This window comes from Mustelus asterias, chromosome 6, assembly GCF_964213995.1.
Source record: "Mustelus asterias chromosome 6, sMusAst1.hap1.1, whole genome shotgun sequence".
Taxonomy (NCBI): domain Eukaryota; kingdom Metazoa; phylum Chordata; class Chondrichthyes; order Carcharhiniformes; family Triakidae; genus Mustelus; species Mustelus asterias.
The window spans coordinates 76,767,761-76,786,838 of record NC_135806.1 but is presented as its reverse complement, the minus strand read 5'-3'; the positions used below and the strand labels follow the sequence as shown (position 1 = coordinate 76,786,838).

Here is a 19,078-nt window from a genome sequence, read left to right as displayed (position 1 = left end):
CCACTGTGTCACCGTGCATCCTGTTTACCAATTTCTCCTTTTAAGTTGACTTGTACAGCTTGCTTCCTCATCACTCTTAAATCTTCCCCAATCCAGTCTAGTGCTCTTGTTTTTGTACTGACTGTGTTTTCCTTTCTAGTTGAACCTTAAAACTTGCATTGTGGCCACTGCTGCCAAGATACTTAGCAACATTAAATGCATCTATCTATTCGTAACCAAAGCCAACAATATCTTGACTATTGTATGATTTGCTACTGCTTAGGCAGTCACTTTGAAGATGACTTTCTTCCGCCCTAAAAATGAGTTCGGAGGTGACTGAGGAACCCAATGTGTGACCTACATTTCGTCACAGGAGGGGCAGACAGTGGTTGGAGGAGTGGGTCGGTGGGGTATCTGGCTTGTCTAGCACTCCTTTTGCTGTTGACCCTTGGCTTCAGCTTGCTCCTGGTGGGGAAACCTTGGGTGTTCAGCTCTTTACAAGGTGGTCTTGCGCCAGGGATTCCGAGGTGTCGGTAGGGATGTTCCTCTTTGAGGAGGCTTTGAGGGTGGCCTTGAAACATTTCTTCTGCCCTCCTGCTGCTCGCTTGCGATGTCAAAGCTTTGAATAGCGTAAGAGACCGTATCAGGTCATAGTCATAGAGGTTTACAGCATGGAAACAGGCCCTTTGACCCAACTTGTCCATGCCGCCCTTTTTTTAAAAAAAAACCCCTAAGCTAATCCCAATTGCCGCATTTGGCCCATATACCCATCATACCCATGTAACTATGTAAATGCTTTTTAAAAGACAAAATTGTGCCAGACTACTACTACTACCTCTGGCAGCTTGTTCCAGACACACTCCACCCTCTGTGTGAAAGAATTGCCCCTCTGGACACTATTGTATCTCTCTCCTCTGACCTTAAACCTATGCCCTCTAGTTTTAGACTCCCCTACCTTTGGGATAAGATATTGACTATCTAGCTGATCTATGCCCCTCATTATTTTATAGACCTCTATAAGATCACCCCTCAGCCTCCTACGCTCCAGAAAAAAAAGTCCCAGTCTATCCAGCCTCTCCTTATGACTCAAACCATCAAGTCCCAGTAGCATCCTAGTAAATCTTTTCTGCACTCTTTCTAGTTTAATAATATCCTTTTTATAATAGGGTGACCAGAATTGCACACAGTATTCCAAGTGTGGCCGTTCCAATGTCTTGTACAACTTCAACAAGATATGCCAACTCTTGTATTCAATGTTCTGACCGATGAAACCACACATGCCGAATGCCTTCTTCACCATTCTGCCCACATGTGACTCCACTTTCAAGGAGCTATAAACATGTATCCCTCGATCTCTTTGTTCTGTAACTCTCCCCAACGCCCTACCAGGTAGAATCCATGTGTGAGGATGATATGGCATGCCCAGCAGAGCTGATGAGTGTGGTCAATTCTTTGACGTTGACCTAAGCGAGAACACTGACATTGGGTCACCTATCCTGCCAATGGTTGCAGGATCTGGCAGAGGCAGCATTCGCGACACTTCTCGTGAGTTTAGAGGTGCCTTGTGCACAATGTCTCTGAGCCACATTACAGTGCGGGTATCACTATTATTCCAGACCATGAGCTTGGTGCCTGCTCATAGGTCCTGATCGTCAAACAGACTCTTCCTCAGGCAACCAAAGGCTACACTGGCACACTGAAGGCAGTGCTCAACTTCTTTATCAATGTCTGTCTTTGTTGACAGTCAACTCCCAAGATAATAGAAGTGCTCCACATTATCCAAAGTCTCAGCATGGATTTTGATTAATTGGGTGGGGAGGGGGTGCATTGCTGTGTTGTGTTATGGGGGTCATGATGTGGAGATGCCGGCGTTGGACTGGGGTAAACACAGTAAGAAGTTTAACAACACCAGGTTAAAGTCCAGCGGGTTTATTTGGTAGCAAAAGCCACTAGCTTTTGGTGCCTTAAGCTCCTTCAGGTGAGTGGGAATTCTGTTCACAAACAGGGCATATAAAGACACACACTCAAGTTACAGAATAATGGTTGGAATGCGAATACTTACAGCTAATCAAGTCTTAAAGGTACAAACAATGCGAGTGGAGAGAGCATTAAGACAGGTTAAAGAGATGTGTATTGTTTCCAGACAGGACAGCCAGTGAGACTCTGCAAGTCCAGGCAAGCTGTGGGGATTTCATGTCACACTATCTGTAATCCCCACAGCTTGCCTGGACTTGCAGAGTCTCACTGGCTGTCCTACCTGGAGACAATACACATCTCTTTAACCTGTCTTAATGCTCTCTCCACTCGCATTGTTTGTATCTTAAAGACTTGATTAGCTGGAAGTATTCGCGTTCCAACCATTATTCAGTAAATTGAGTCTGTGTCTTTATATGCCCTGTTTGTGAACAGAATTCCCACTCACCTGAAGAAGGAGCTTAAGGCTCCGAAAGCTTGTGGCTTTTGCTACCAAATAAACCTGTTGCACTTTAACCTGGTGTTGCTAAACTTCTTATTGAGTTATGGGGGCCAGGGGGAGGGCCTCTGTCATATGAATGTTTCGTGTAAGGCCCATACACTTGGTGAAGATATTGGTGATGGCTTGGAGCCTGGCCTCTGAGTGTGCAAGCATCATCTGCATGCTGTACTCTGAGAATGAGATGACCTTGGATCTGGCTTGCAGTCAGCAGAGGTTGAACAGATTCCGTTTTTTCTGTCGTTTAGCTCCATTCCAACAGGGGGCTCAGAGGGCGAGAAGGAGCATTGCAGCATGGAAGTTGAGAATAGTCAGTGTGGTGACAAAGAACAAAGAACAGTACAGCACAGGAAACAGGCCCTTCGGCCCTGCAAGCCTGTGCCGCTCCTTGGTCCAACTAGACCAATCGTTTGTATCCCTCCATTCCCAGGCTGCCCATGTGACTATCCAGGTAAGTCTTAAACGATGTCAGCGTGCCTGCCTCCACCACCCTACTTGGCAGCGCATTCCAGGCCCCCACCACCCTCTGTGTAAAAAACGTCCCTCTGATGCCTGAGTTATACTTCGCCCCTCTCAGCTTGAGCCCGTGACCCCTCGTGATCGTCACCTCCGACCTGGGAAAAAGCTTCCCACTGTTCACCCTATCTATACCCTTCATAATCTTGTATACCTCTATTAGATCTCCCCTCATTCTCCGTCTTTCCAAGGAGAACAACCCCAGTCTACCCAATCTCTCCTCATAGCTAAGACCCTCCATACCAGGCAACATCCTGGTAAACCTTCTCTGCACTCTCTCCAATGCCTCCACGTCCTTCTGGTAGTGCGGCGACCAGAACTGGACGCAGTACTCCAAATGTGGCCTAACCAGCGTTCTATACAGCTTCATCATCAGACTCCAGCTTTTATACTCTATACCCCATCCTATAAAGGCAAGCATACCATATGCCTTCTTCACCACCTTCTCCACCTGTGTTGCCACCTTCAAGGATTTGTGGACTTGCACACCTAGGTCCCTCTGTGTTTCTATACTCCTGATGACTCTGCCATTTATTGTATAACTCCTCCCTACATTATTTCTTCCAAAATGCATCACTTGGCATTTATCCGGATTAAACTCCATCTGCCACCTCTCCGCCCAATTTTCCAGCCTATCTATATCCTGCTGTATTGCCCGACAATGCTCTTCGCTATCCGCAAGTCCAGCCATCTTCGTGTCATCCGCAAACTTGCTGATTACACCAGTTACACCTTCTTCCAAATCATTTATATATATCACAAATAGCAGAGGTCCCAGTACAGAGCCCTGCGGAACACCACTGGTCACAGACCTCCAGCCGGAAAAAGACCCTTCGACCACTACCCTCTGTCTCCTATGGCCAAGCCAGTTCTCCACCCATCTAGCCACTTCTCCTTGTATCCCATGAGCCTTAACCTTCTTAACCAACCTGCCATGTGGGACTTTGTCAAATGCCTTACTGAAATCCATATAGACGACACAACCTTTCTTTGACACCAGTCTGAATGTGAATTAGGTCTGTGGTGGATCCATTGCTGAGAAAAGCTTTGCATATGGAGCAGGCAGAGAGTGTGACAAATTTTGGGGGGCAGCTGTAACAGACGCTTCATAATCCTGCACTGTTGAAGGCCTTTTTGAGGTCAAAGGTGACCATATAGAAGGGTTGATGCTGTTCCCTGCATTTTTCTTGTAGTTGCCACGCAATGAAGATTATGTCTGTTATGACGCTTAGTGGGTGAAATCCATGTTGTGACTGAAGGAGCTTTTCAGCCACAGGGAGAAGGTGATTAAGGAGGACTCTTGCAATAACTTGTGGCCAACAGCTGGGAAATTGCTCTGTTTTAACTGCAGTTAGACTTATCACATCCCTTGAAGATGGTCACAATTAGGGCATCTCTGAAATCTCCTGGTATGCTTTCCTTCCAGAGAAGAGACATGTATTCGCACCAATAAAAAGTTTAAAGTTTTAAAGTTTAAAAACTTTATTGGTGCAAATATTTGCCATGTTTTAGTGCTGTGTAGTCGTGGATTCCATCTGCTCCTGATGCCTTGTTGTTCTTTAGCTGTTGGATGGCTTTTCTACCTTGTGCTGGTTTGGGCTTGTGCTGAGATGCTTTCAGGTAACTGTGGATAGAGTCAAGGACACGTGCTAAAGACAGTCTCTTTCTTTGTTAAGGAGATCTTCAAAACATCCCTTCCAGTGGTGCTGACTCCCCCTCTGTTCTTGGCCAACAGTGGGGTGGGCCTTTCAGTACTTGGGCCGTAGGTGGTCTTGACTGCGCTGAAGAAAGATTGTGCATTATGGTTGTCAGCTAGCTGCTGGATCTCTTGCGCTTTCTCCACCCACCATCTGTTCTTTAGGTCGTGGGTTTTTTACTGGATCTCCGTCTTCAGTCGTCTGTCGAGCTGCTTTCTTATTCTTGAGTTGGGTTGAGAGAAACCTTGGCTTGCGGCTTATCAGCTCCATACTTCGTTTTGAGGGGTGGAAGATGCCTGTGTTTTTCATGTGGGATTGCCCTTGTATATCAGCTGCCAGACAGGCTTGAAGGAGTAAAGCCTTGGTCCAGTGGCATGGGGATCCAAGATGGTTGGAGACCAGGCTCCATTGTATGGGCCTAAGACGTTCAAATGCACATGCTCCTGTAGTCCTTCGTTCTCCTTCCCGCAGGACCGCTGTCTCACTGCGAGGGGCCCCGTTGTTCCATCCCTCCCACCCATGTTGACTGTGTACCCTTGTTAACATAAGTGCTCTCTGCAGCAAAATTACCACCACCCTTCATACCTTTTTATATCTCTTATTGGCATAGATTATATTTATTTTGCCATTGTTGTCCAGTTTAGTTTGTTATTACTATTAATTTTAGATTCTCCTGTAAAAGCTCCCACTTTATTTCCCACAATTAATGCATTGTGATAGCAACATTTCAGTTATTTTATTTCTCTCATCTTTACCATACTTTGTCCAGCCAATCTTATTCTGTTGTATGGAGGAGGGTGGAATTTTATAAAGCCAGCGAGAGGGATAAACGAGGCAAATGGAGTGACTTAAATGGATGGAGTGCGACAGTGGGTTGAGACGTAGAGATGAGGTCTGTGGTGTATCAAGCCTTATGCTGGCTTGTGGCTGGTTCATACTTGTAACACATTTGCATGTCTTGAATACTCAATAGCTTAAAACGTTTTGTAATTGCATCCTACTTTCAGGGTAAAGCCAGGGACACCTTGTCCACGTTCGTTTGGTGATGTGCCACAGACGGCTTTGTGCAATTGTGTTAGATCAGTGTTTTTTCTCATTTAACACAAAGGAGAACGACAACTTGCATGGAGGCTGAGAACCTGCCAGGGAGTCAGGAATTGGGGGTGGTAAGTGGTGTGTGAGATGCAGTCAGGGGCATGGAGGACTGAAGTGGGAAGGGTGTCCTGGGTGGGATGGGAGGACGGGTAAGAAAATGAAGGGCATAAAGGGAGGAGTCAGTCATGTTCGAATGTGGGTGCATTTCAAGGTGTTGGCAGAGTCCTTAGAGGGCTTTGAGTCAAACTACAAGATTTAATTTATCCTGACTCAAGGTGCTCTTGGAAAATATGTTTTAAAATGTGTCGAAGGGCTGAGCTGACAAGTTCAGCATTGGCGACTGACATGAACATTCAATGAAGAGTGAGCGAAAAAACACACTGTTTCTTCCACAATAAAGAGAAATGTCCCCAACTCTCCTGTAACCATCAATGCATGTCAACTCTGTGCATCTCAGTGCACTTAACTCTCTGACTAAACTAGTCTCAATAAATAGTGATTGTACATCTGAATAAAATGAAACCAATGTATGTGAAATATTTAGAAGTTCAAGTTAATTTTGAACAACACCTGTACTTGGTTTGTGCTCCGAAGTCTTTGGTTAATGACAATGGAGTTGGACAGAGAGGTGATGGCTATGATGCACAGTCTACCTGTTTGACATGGAGGCTCTTTATAGCTCACCCACAGCTGCAGTGTTGCCAGCTGAAAAGCATTCCATGTGAAGTGTTACCTCTGCATGTTGTCAGAACTTTTAATTTTAACGTTGTGGGAAATGAGGTGCTTCTCAGGAGTATTATTAAGCACTATTTGACACCAATCCACAAAAGGTGGGTCAAAAACAGGAAATGCTGGAAAATCTCAGCAGGTATGACAGCATCCCTGAAAAGAAAGTACATCTTAAAGAAAAGAGCAGTGGTTAGCACTGCTGCCTCACAGCGTCAGGAACCCAGTTTTGATTCCAGGCTTGGGTCACTATCTGTGTGGAGTTTGCACATTCTCCCCGTGTCTGCATGGGTTTCCTCCGGGTGCTCCAGTTTCCTCCCACAGTTGGAACAAGGAATGTTCCACATACCCCATAAAAAGACAAGCGTAGCTATGACCCATGCTGGGGTATCCATTGCTACTCCTTTGATTTGGAGAAAGTGGGATGGGTTAAAGGAGAAGTTGTTGAGAGAGAGAGAACGAGTTCAGCCAGGCGGAGGAGTGTGGTGGTGGACGGGAATTGTTTCGGCCTCTTTTCAAGAAAGAAGCAAAGAGTGCTCAGGCCGTCCTGGTGTGGGATGGAAGTGTAGAGAGATTGCACATCCATGGTGACTCGGAAGCTGTCAATATGACGCAGGGCATCAGAGGAATTCCGGATGTAGGTGGGGAGGGAATGGAGAAGGGGAGTGAGGATAGAGTCAAGATAAGAGGAAATACGTTCAGTGGGGCAGGAGCATGCTGTCACAATGGGCCTACCAAGACAGTCCTTTTTGTGGATTTTGGCAAATAGGTAGAAGCGGGCTCTCCGGGGTTGGGAGGCTATGAGGTTGGAAGCTGTGGGGGGGGAAGGCATTTGGAGGAAATGAGGTCGGTGACAGTGTTGGAGATAATGGCTTGATGTTCAGTGGTGTGGTCATGGTCCAGGGGGAGGTAGAAGGAAGTATCTGAGAGTTGGCTCTCAGCCTCTCCGAGCTAGAGGTCAGTATGCCAGACGACAACACCATTCCCTTTGTCGGCAGGTTTGATGACAATGTCAGGGTTGGACCTGAGGGAGCAAAGGGCGGAAAGTTCAGAAGGAGAGCGGATCCGCATGGGTCCGAGCTACGATTGTCTTTTTATGGGCTATGTGGAACATTCCTTGTTCCAGGCCTATCTCGGTCCCCTCCCACAACTCCTTTTACCGGTCCATCAATGACTATTTTGGTGCTGCTTCATGCTCTCGTCCAGACCTCGCAAAATTCATCAACTTCGCTTCCAGTTTCCACCCCTCCATCACCTTCACCTGGTCCATCTCGGATACTTCCCTTCCTTGACCTTTCTGTCTCCATTTCCAGCAACAGACTATCGACCAATATCCACTACAAGCCCAGTGACTCCTACAGCTTATCGCACCCTACATCCTGTAAGGACTCCATCCCTTTCTCTTAGCTCCTACACCTCCATCGCGTTTGTTCTGATGATGCCCCTTTCCAAAGTGGTGCTTCTAACATGTGTTCCTTTTTTCCTCAACCGTGGATTCCCATTTACAGTTGTCGACAGGGCCCTCAACAGCGTGCAGTCCATCTCCTGCGCCACGACCCTTATCCCCTCCCCTCCCTCACAGAACAAGGATAGAGTCCCCCCTGTTCTCTCATTTCACCCCACTCGCCTCTGCATGCAAAGCATTTTTGCCAACTCCAGCATGATGATACCACCAAACACATCTTCCCTTCGTTCCCTCTGTCAGCATTCCGCAGAGACTGTTCCCTTTGGGATAACCTAGTCCATTCCTCCACAATACCCAACACCTGTCCCGCCACTCATGGCACCTTCCCATGCAATTGCAGAAGGTGTAACACCTGTCCTTTACCTCTTCTGTGCTCACCATCCAAGGTCCAAAACATTCATGCCAGGTTAAGCAGTGTTTCACTTGCACCTCTTTCAATTTGGTCTATTGCATTCACTGCTCCCAATGTGGTCTCCTCTATATCGGAGAGACCAAGCTTGGACTAGGTGATCACTTTGCTGAGCACCTTCGGTCTGTGTGCAATCAGGACCCTGACCTTCCGGTTGCTTGCCATTTTTACACGCGTGTCTGTCCTTGGCTTGCTGCAATGTTCCAGTGAAGCTCAATGCAAACTGGAGGAACAGCATCTCATCTTCCGGCTAGTCACTTTACAGCCTTCCGGTCTCAACATCGAATTCAACAAACATCTTCATTTTAGCTTCTCTGCCATTTGGCCATTCACACCCTTTATTCTCTCTGTGGACAGCTATTAACTGGTTTCTGTGGCTATGACTCATCTTTCATTCGTTCACTCTGCAGTATAAATATCTCCCACTTTCTATGCCTTTTATAGCTTTGACGAAGGGTCATCTGGACTCGAAACGTCAGTTCTTTTCTCTCCTTACAGATGCTGCCAGACCTCGTGAGATTTTCCAGCATTTTTTCTTTTGGTTTCAGATTCCAGCATTCACAGTAATTTGCTTTTATTCTAAATCGCCCCTTAGTGTCAGGGGGTTAGTAGGGTAGATGGATAGGGTTATGGGGATAGGGCCTGGGTGGGATTGTGGTCGGTGCAGACTGGATGAGCCGAATGACCTCCTTCTGCACTGCAGGGATTCTATGATTATGGACGTTTAGTGAAGAAATTCCAGAACTTCGGACCTTGGCCACTGAAGTCATGGCCACCTTCAGCATTCCAAATAGACTACTCACTCTGTCATATCCTGGTTCAAACCTCAGTCAACCCCAACACTCTGTCTTCCTTCCATGCAAACACAGGAGAACGAACACCTGCCCTTTTGCCTCCTCTCCTCTCGCTGTCGAAGGCTCAAACACTCGCTCTTGATGGAGCAGCGATTTACATGCATGTCTAATCTAGGCTACTGCATCCACTCCTCACAAGGTGGTCTCCTTTACACTGGGGAGATCAAACTCAGATTGCTGTGACTACTTTATGGAAGAGCTCTTTCAGTCTCCAAGCATGCTCCTGAGCCCCTGGTGGCCTGTCATTTTAATTCTCCATCTTGCTGTCAAGCTGACCATCTCTGTCCTTGGCCGACTATTCTGTTCAAGAGAAACTCGAGAAACAGCACTTCAGCCTTTGGTTAGGCACTTGACAGCCTTCTGGATGCTTTTTCTTTAATGTTTTCCGTCAGCACACCAGTTCTAGGCACATCATTTTGTTCTTTGTTTCTTTTATTGCCCCATTGCCATTGTCTTTGTCCATCGAAGACTAACTGTTCTTGTCATTCACTCTCCTGTCTTTCACCATTCCTTATGTCCTTGTTCCATTCAACCCCTTGCTGAAAACCTATCACGTCTCCCCCTGTTCTGATTCCAGGTCATGGACCTGACATGTTAACTGTTTCTCTCTACAGTTGCTGCCTGACGTGCTGAGTATTCCCAATGTATTCTGTTTTTATTTGAGGTTTCCATCAACCATTTGATTACAAAAAGTTCTATTATTGAGGCATTGCTTTACAGAGAGCTAATGTACGTCACTGAGCCTGGGTCATAGGGAGATGGGACTTTGGTGAGTCACAGATTGACACAACAGATGATTGTAGGAGTCTCTGGTGTGCCCACTCCCTGGTTCACCCACTCCCTGGTGTGTCCATTCTGTGTCCCACTCTCTTTTGCCCCCACCCCACTCATTTGTGTATCTCTCCTCCCTTTGCTCCACTGTCGGTTGCCCTGAGTGCAGCTCTCTTGAGCCTGTGTTGTCACGCATCCCTTCCATCCCCAACACCATCCCAACAAACAGACCTGCCCTCCATCTCTGTTCCTTTTAAGCTGGCTGCACAACTTTTTTCACCCCAAGATTTTGGTTTCTTCCTTTGGTATGTTTTCCCCCCTCCATCCATGAAATGCTTGGTTTTACATGAAGGATGTCGCCTAAATGAAAATTACTGTCTCAGGGGGTGGGGGGTCTTTTTTGCTTGCTCTTCCTTTTACACAGTCTCTCTTGGACTTGCTCACAGAGTGATGAGAGGTAACAGCACAGAAGGAAGCTATTTGTGGGGTCTCCAGGGGTGATTCAGCTAGTCCCACTTCCCTACCTTTTCTTCATAGCCTTGCAGGTTTTTCTTTCCAGACACTAAAATTTCTCATTTCAGAGAGCTGGTGCAGACACGATGGGCCAAATGGCTGCCCTTTGCTCTAACAATTGTTAATATTTATTTCCCGTCTGTCATTGTCTCTGTTTCTTTCCCCCAGTGTTGCTCCTTGTTGACTGGGGAGCCTGCTTCCTATTTTTTTCTCATCACTCTTGCAAGGAAATTATGCTGGAAATGTTTATGATGCCGTTTCTTTCTCTTGTGCGGATGTACCTGAAGGGAGGTTAAAGTTTAGTTTTACGTCTGGTTTTACTCTAGGCTCTGGAATCACCCCTCCATGTTTTCTGTGTCACTCTGCTGGCTAAACAACTTTGCAGAACCCATTCACACAACTTATTGTATTTTCTAGCAATAAATTACACAATGTTTAGTTCTCTAATTTGGAATTATCTTGTTGGTATCCTTTTAAAATGGTTGTAGTTGTTTAGTAGCGACATTAATGTATGTAATGGCTTCGATTGGCAAAATAATTGTACTCAAATTACTGCACTGTCGACAAACCTGCAAAATCTTAAAGGAATCTAATTGTTTTCTTTTTTTTTCTTCAAGGTAAAAACTTATACACAAATGAGTATGTGGCAATTAAACTGGTAAGTCAGTAACAATTATTACTGTCTATAACTGCTGTTGTGACTGGATCCTTAGTAATTCCTAATTGACCGTTGGATTTCTTTTTAGTAATGTGCAAGTTGCACGTGTACTTGTGATGGTTATGTTTAAAAGGCAAATAGTTAACATTTTAGTTTACAGCATTCAAAAGATGTCTCGATAAAGTTGCAGTGAAACCCTCAGGGATTTTGCTTTAAAAGTTTTTTTCCTGAATTATTTTAAGGGAAGCATTTATGTGGTTGTGGCAGTCGCTTCAAGATTAAGTAGTTTTTTTTGCCCCCATACTCAAAGCTTGGTTTCCTGACACAGTCCCTGTGCAAAATGACAATAGAATTGCATCTCTAAACTGTTGGCAGCCACTGTGGTGGTGTTTTATAAATGCATAAAGGCAGAGGATATTTAAGGACAGAGTGGGATCCATTAGTGACCAAAAAGGTAATTTGAATGTGGTGAAGCAAGATGTGGCTTAAGAACATTGCAGCATTAGTTTGAAGAAAAAGAGGCCAGGGATGGCTCAAGTAATTACAGGCCTGTCAACCTAACCTCATTGGTTGGCAAGTTATTGGGAAAATTCTGCAAGACAGTGCAAATTGACTTTTAGAGGGGTACGGATTATCAAGGACAGTCAGCATGGATTTGTTAAAGGAAAGGTAGCGTCTGAGTACCGTGATTTAGTTGTTTGAGGAGGTAGCGAGGAAGGTTTGGGTAACATGTTGGATGTGGTCTCCGTGGATTTTAGAGAGGCTATTTGACAAGGCCCTACATGGCAGATTGGTCAGAAAATTAAAAGCTCACGAAATCCAAGAAAGTGGCAAGTTAGATCCAAAATTAGCTCAGTGGGTAATGGTCCATGGGTATTTTTGTGACTTGAGGGTCAATTACTGTGCGGCTCCAAGAGAGCTTAAGCACACAATGTTCATGGTATACATCAATGATTTGGACTTAAAATGTAGGGGTCTTTATTAAGTTTTTATATTTTATGAAAACTGGTTGTGGTTGACCATGCGGAAGAAAGTTGTAGACTGCAGTGAGATACCAGTCAACAGGTCAGGTGGACAGCAAAATGACAACTGAATTCAATTCTGAGAAGTATGAAGTAATGCAATTTGGGAGGGTAAACACAGTAATGGGATTCTGAAAAATGTCGAGGAAAGGAGGGACCGAGAAATGTGTGTCTGCAGATCCCCAAAGGGTAACGGGACAGGTGGTCAGGATTCTTTCCTTTACTGGCTGAGGCCTAGAGTATAAGCGCAGAGAGGTTATGCCCATACTGTATATGAGTTGTACCACAACTATTTTGCGTTTAGTCCTGATCACTGCATTATAGGAAGGATGTGATCATGTTGGCCACAGAAGAGAGTTGAGGATGTTGCCAGGAATAGAGGATTTTGGTTTTGAGGACAGGTTTGATAGGCTTTGTATGTTTTCTTTGGAACAATGGAAGAAGCAAGATTTAAGTGAGGTGCACAAAATGAAGGTGCCTCGTTAGAGTGGATAAGAAAGTCCTGTGTCTGTTTGCAGAAGGCAGCATAGCTTTATGGTAATTGGTAGAAGGACTGGAGAGGATGAGAAGAGTAATATTTTCACCGAGGATGGTGGGGGTCTGGAAGTCACTGCCTGAAAGGGTGTTAACGGCAGTCGTCCTTGTGCATTTAAAAAAACGAATATGTACATGGGATGCTGTGACCTGTGGAAGGTGGCATTGGATTGGAAAACTGTTTTTTTCAGCCAGTGCAGACATGATAGGTCGTAATTCTATTGGAGCCGTAAATCTTTGCAAGTTTCATTGTCAGTGATGAAGTCAAGAAGGAGTTTCACTGGGATTCATGCATTTTGATATCAAGCATCTCAACTGAGGCCAGTGTGTAAAGATCAGGCTAGTACAATGGTATGCCAAACCACTGTCTGCCCAATTGGCCTGATTTGAATAATTACCCAAGTCCGGATATCAGTGTGCTGTTTGATGGGCCAAGCAGTTGATGCCTGGATACAAAATCTTCTTTAGAATTAGTATTTCCTGCAGCGTAGGAGATATAATTTTGCTTTGCTTTTTCCAGAATCACTCACTGAAGTGTTAAATGGCAAGATTTCCCCTACCTTAAATTAAAGTCCTCATACATTGATATTAATTTTTCTTGTACTATTTATTGCCTGTTAGAATTAATGGTTTACATTTAGCATTTGGTACTACAGATACACATAAATTGGTAAACTTGACACTGCATGGTTGATGTACATCTATCTTGCCTAGTTGCAGCAAATTTTAAAGGATTTGTTTCATTGAGTTAAAAGATCAAATGCATTTGATCACTTGTTTTGCTTGTTTTAGACTGAGGACTTTATTTTGAGTTGTTCCAACTGGTTTAGTTGTTCACTGCCAGATCTGGCTGGAACACACAGAAAACAGGTCCTGCTCATTCACTACTCAGCATCAACCTGGAATGTAAAGATAACCCATGGCTTTTCTAGTTAACTGCAAACTGTCTCCTGAAAGCCCTCTTCAATGTCTGCTCCCCGACCCACCCCCCGCCATCTCCACGAACAAGTACAATAAATATTAGTTAACTGTTCTGCTTGAGATGCCTCATGCTTATCTGCATGTTTGCAACAGTATGTTAACTTGAATTTTGTAGTTTCTTTCCTGGTATCTGCAAGTGGGAACTAGAAATGAGGAAAAAAATCCCCTGCTTTCCATGATGGTGCTACTAGTTTTGAATTGAATAGCTGGCAAGCTTAAACAATGTTTATTTTGTTGAACATAACAGCAGGTATTGAAACAACACCTTTCATTTATATAATGCCTTGACCGTAAGAGTGCACTGGGACATTTTACTCAGTCACTGCATTTCGTTTTGAAATGATCTGAAATTAATTGAGGTAACAAAGTGCAAAATAAATGCAAATATTGTTGGGGATTACTTTCCAGCTTGTTGAAACAATTTTTTTTCTTTCATATTTAGGAACCTATGAAGTCCAGAGCACCACAACTTCACTTGGAATATAGGTTCTACAAACAGCTGGGATCTGGAGGTAAATGTCAACATCTGATCATAACGCAATATTTCTAATTTGTTGATGAACGTACATGAAGAGCTTCTGACGTTTTATTTTTTGACGACAATGTGATTTGATGAGAAGCAAAATTAACAGTTTGTTCCAGTCTGAATTATGCTTGAAGAGCAATAATTTAGTCGAGCTAGAGTTGCAATTCATTTGTTTTTACAAAGACCAGTGATGAACATGTTAAATTGTTTTGGATAAGTGTAATATTTTGTTTGATTTGGTGAAATGTTGCAGATATGATTGTTCATGTTGAGAAAACATAAAGTAACAGTTTGGTTGAGGTCGGTGTGCAGGTATAAATTTCATTTGTCCACTCTGCACATAGAACAATTTACACAGTCAGAAAGTTCTGACACTAATTAAACCTTGGAAGTGGGCTAAAGAGACCCTCTACATTATACTATTTGTCACTCGTAATGAAGAATATATAATCTAATTTAATCTGTTTGTTTTATTTGCTATGATTAACTTCTTTCCCAATGATTGCCTGTATAAGAACAATATAGGCATGAGCAGCAGCAGGGGAACTTGAACTCTACTGAAGCATAGTGTGAATAGCAGACAACAAACTTGTACCATAATTAAAGAACTGTATCATAAAAGAAATAGTTGGTGCAACAGCTGCACAGCTTGTATATACATCTTAACTAAATGCAAACTAGTTATTGGAGATCAGCTCCATCTGAAATATTTGGTGCGCTTAAAATCGGTAAGGATTGATTTAGTAAATGACAGTGATGGTAATGGAAATTGGTTAGCACTGTTTTCGTGATTTGAAATGTGGGTGGTTTAAATAGTAGGCCCTGTATGTGTAATGTATAGTTTGGTATGCAATGGTGTGGGCTCCTTAGAATTTAATTCTTTTTTAAAAGGAAGTTGCAACTTGAGTGAATCAGTAAGGGAAGTTCAATCTGCAAGCAGCTGAAATGTCAGCTTTCGCTTGTTGATTGCAAGTGGTAAGATTACAGGGATTCGGTCTCACTTGTGATTTCCCGAGAGCGCCGTGAAATGTTGGGTGGGATTTTTCTGTTCTCAGGGAGCTGGGTCAGGACAAGGTTGCTGGTTGATTGTTAATTGGTTAAGTCTTGCCGTGCAGCGATTGGTGTGCACAGTAGTTTATGTTCCTGTATCCGAGGATGGTTTTCAAAAACTATTGCAATTTCAAAATTTTTGCACTTGCTCAACAATATATCCATAGAAACCCTACAGTGCAGAAGGAGGCCATTCGGCCCATCGAGTCTGCACCGACCACAATCCCACCCAGGCCCTACCCCCACATATTTACCCGCTAATCCCACTAACCTACGCATCTCAGGACTCTAAGGGGCAATTTTTAACCTGGCCAATCAACCTAACCCGCACATCTTTGGACTGTGGGAGGAAACCGGAGCACCCGGAGGAAACCCACACAGACACGAGGAGAATGTGCAAACTCCACACAGACAGTGACCCGATTTGTTTCAGTAAATACTTCAGTAAAATTCCATAAACTAATAACATATCCATGATTCTTTTTGGAATGAATTGACTTGAGCGAACCTTTTCGGAAAGATCTTTCAAAATGGATCAAATTCGGATTGTATTTTTGGCCAATGAAAGGGCGCACTGTCTCCTTCCGAGTTTTCATTTGTTGGATAGGATGAATTAAATATGAGCACCCTTAACGTAATTTATTGGAGTCAGAACCAACTTCTGGTGGAGAACTGACATGACGCAAAGGTCATTCCAGTTTAATCATCACCTTAATTCATTTAGAAATGCATTGCACCAGTACCTATACAGTGATGATTGGTGTGTGTGTGTGGCAACAGACAGTAGGAAATGAAATTTGCTTTCCAATACTAACAATCAACCTTTCCAAGCAGGTTGCAGAGAGCTGCCTGCGAGGCCCCCAAGTTAGTATTAGCTTCTTGATATTGTGCTCAGTCCTCAAATCATTTCTTTGAAAAGAGTGGTATACTCAGAGGGTGAGGCTGGTCACGGACAGCTGGAGCCAAGCTTTCTGTCTGTGCTCAAGCCCTAAAGAAACTCCAGGGAATTGACTTAATTTTTCCCACTAATTTGCACATTCTTCCATGCCCCTTTCTCAACACCAAACTGATATCTGCTTTTCACTACGATGGGCCCTCATTTAGCCAGTACAATCCTGCCTTTCTATTTAGTTCTTTGCATCTTCCCTGCTTCGACAGAACTCCTTAAAGCATCTCTATTGTGTCTTTAATTTCCCAACTGCTTCTTGTTTTTAAACTTCCCCCTCCTGCTGAGCTGTCACTGTTTTGCACTTGTCAATGTAAAGCAATTTGAGATGTGCCCCTGCATAAGGAGTGCTGTAAATTGCAAATAGTGGTCTAGTGGTATTAAAAGAAACTGCAACTGTATTGTTGGTAAGCACAGTAAGAAGTTTAACAACACCAGGTTAAAGTCCAACAGGTTTATTTGGTAGCAAAAGCCACACTTGTTGATGGCTTTTGCTACCAAATAAACCTGTTGGACTTTAACCTGGTGTTGTTAAACTTCTTACTGTGTTTACCCCAGTCCAACGCCAGCATCTCCACATCACTGTATTGTTGACCATTTGTCCATTTTTCTCCATGACCATGCCCATTTGTTAGATTATATATTTCAAGATGCTGAAAATGAAAATAATGATTGAAACCGCAAATTAAAATTACATTTTTCTTGGACTATATATTGTGATTGAGAAGGCATTTTCATGTGTGGGGCAGGGTGGATGAGCCAGGAGCTCTTTATGCTTTTGTTTTGTTCATGTATTTGTATTAGCTTAACAGCCAGTATCATGTTTTGAAGAACTGCAACTTGGAGGTGATAATAGTTACTCAGCTGTATTTTTGATCTATTAATGCATTAAGCTGGAACACGTGGATCAGATTTAATCTGAGAAGGATGTAGCTCTTTAGTCAACAGTGACTGTGGTGAGAGAGCAGATCCTTCATTGTGAAGACATAACCAGTAGGAATATTCTGTGAAGCCTTTCCGGATGCAGTTTTTGTGGAGAGCTGATCGGTTAAGTTTATAAACTAATTGCCTGTAAATGCTGATTTATGTTTGAAGAAATGGCATCTAATGATTTTTTAAATATCAAATCTCTTGATTTTTAAGAGTTTGTCTCATGACCTTATGAGCTGGGTTTGGCATTACTGATTTAGCTACCAACACACAGAACTGAGAGCTGAAGTATAGAAACTTGCAGAAAGAATGGAGAAAAGTTGGGAACACAGAGAGATGACAGTGTGTGGAAACAAACCAAAGACAATAAGAGAGTCAAATGAAGATATGGAGAGTGCAACATAATGAGGACTGGAAGAGAAGAGGGTAGAGTTCCAGGAAGAGAGAGAAATGTTTTTTGTGCATTTCCAATGCCATTGTAATTAACATGATGACAGTATTTTAAACATAGTTCCTGCCTGATCCATATGTAACTATCAATTAGTGCAAAGACCATCTGAAAATAGGAAGTAACTAATAACAGTTCTAGAAACTTTGGCGGTCAGCACAGTAGCAATACACCTCTGCTTTGTAAAACTTCAAATTTTACCACTGTTTTTAGACCAGGCTCTTAGAGCACATTTATTATCCCAGGCGTAAAACAGTTCTGAACAAGAGTCTTATCGGACTCAAAGTTAACTCAGTTTCTGCTCCACATATACTGCCAGGCCTGCTGAATTTTTCTTTTGGAACTTTGTTTTCATTTCAGATCTCCAGGTTTGGCAGTATTTTGGTATTATTTAAAACTGATTCAGTCTGGTCCAAAGATTTGGCAGATAGATTTTTCGTGGGCATGAACTGAAAGTGGAGGGCAGCAGCATTGCTAACCATGTGAACAGAAGTAGATTTTTTCAGGTGAATTTCACCTATGAATCTTGGCCTAATTCTGATGGTAATGGGAAGCAGCTGCCGATTGCAAAGAGCAAGCTGCTAACTTTGGAGAACCAGAGCTGTAACAGAAATTGGGTTCAGAGCTCTTGAAGTCATGAGCCAATTGTGGTGGAAAAAAACTGAAGGGGAACTGTAAAAATAAGACGTGTACCTTATTCACCCGAATATAGAATTTCTTTTCTGGGTCAGAGAAAGATTTTCAAAAAAATACTTCAGTAAAATTCCATAAATGACTGTTTTTTGGAATTTTCTTCAAGTTTCCCCTAACACGGCCCCAGGAAAAAACAACCCAAACACTTAAGAATCAAATGACGAGTAGTGAGCCTCCCCCTCGCAATTTTAGTCTGGCAGACACAATTCTTGGGTGTCCAAACCACACACAAGACACTCCCAGCCTCTGGTGCAACTAATTGGTCTCTTTGGAAACTCTCTCGGCTACTGAGTGGTTAACAGGTTCATCCAATTGCACATCAGATGAAATGAATGAATTTCGGATGATTTGACATTGCTGTTCTCCTGGTTAATTACATACTTATTCAGTCAGTGTTGGTTCGGTTTTCTGTGCTTTATGCAAGTGCAAATTATTTGTTCAAGAATATCAAAAATATATGTGCATCAGAAAAGACTATCTTGAAGATTGGGTGAGGAGCTGAAGTGCTGTAGCATCCTTTTGTGAGACGAGAAATGTTTTGAAAAATTGTATTGTATTTCTTAGGTTTTAAATTATGATTGGACACCTAGGGTTAATTATTTCTAAAAGATTACTTTTCTTCACAATGATGTATTGCAGCATGACCACCATGTTAAATGGCAGATCTAGCAATCGAAACTGAGCAATCATTAGGCTCTTGTTATGACTGGGATGGGAGGAGTGTGCAGCTTCATTAACCCCACTACACCACAGATTGCACCATTGGTTTGAAAGTTTAATTCATTCAAGAAA

At 43.3% G+C, this 19,078-nt stretch overlaps 1 protein-coding gene across 3 annotated transcripts in view; it reads left to right on the top strand.

Annotated features, from left to right (window-relative positions):
- Positions 1 to 19,078, top strand: part of LOC144494944 (casein kinase I) — a 232,760-nt gene that overhangs the window by 59,552 nt on the left and 154,130 nt on the right. For all 3 annotated transcript variants that reach the window (XM_078214585.1, XM_078214584.1, XM_078214583.1), the window contains exons 3-4: positions 11,116 to 11,156; positions 14,136 to 14,205. In XM_078214585.1, the coding sequence (XP_078070711.1) occupies positions 11,116 to 11,156; positions 14,136 to 14,205 (111 nt within the window). The remainder of the gene's footprint in view (positions 1 to 11,115; positions 11,157 to 14,135; positions 14,206 to 19,078) is intronic.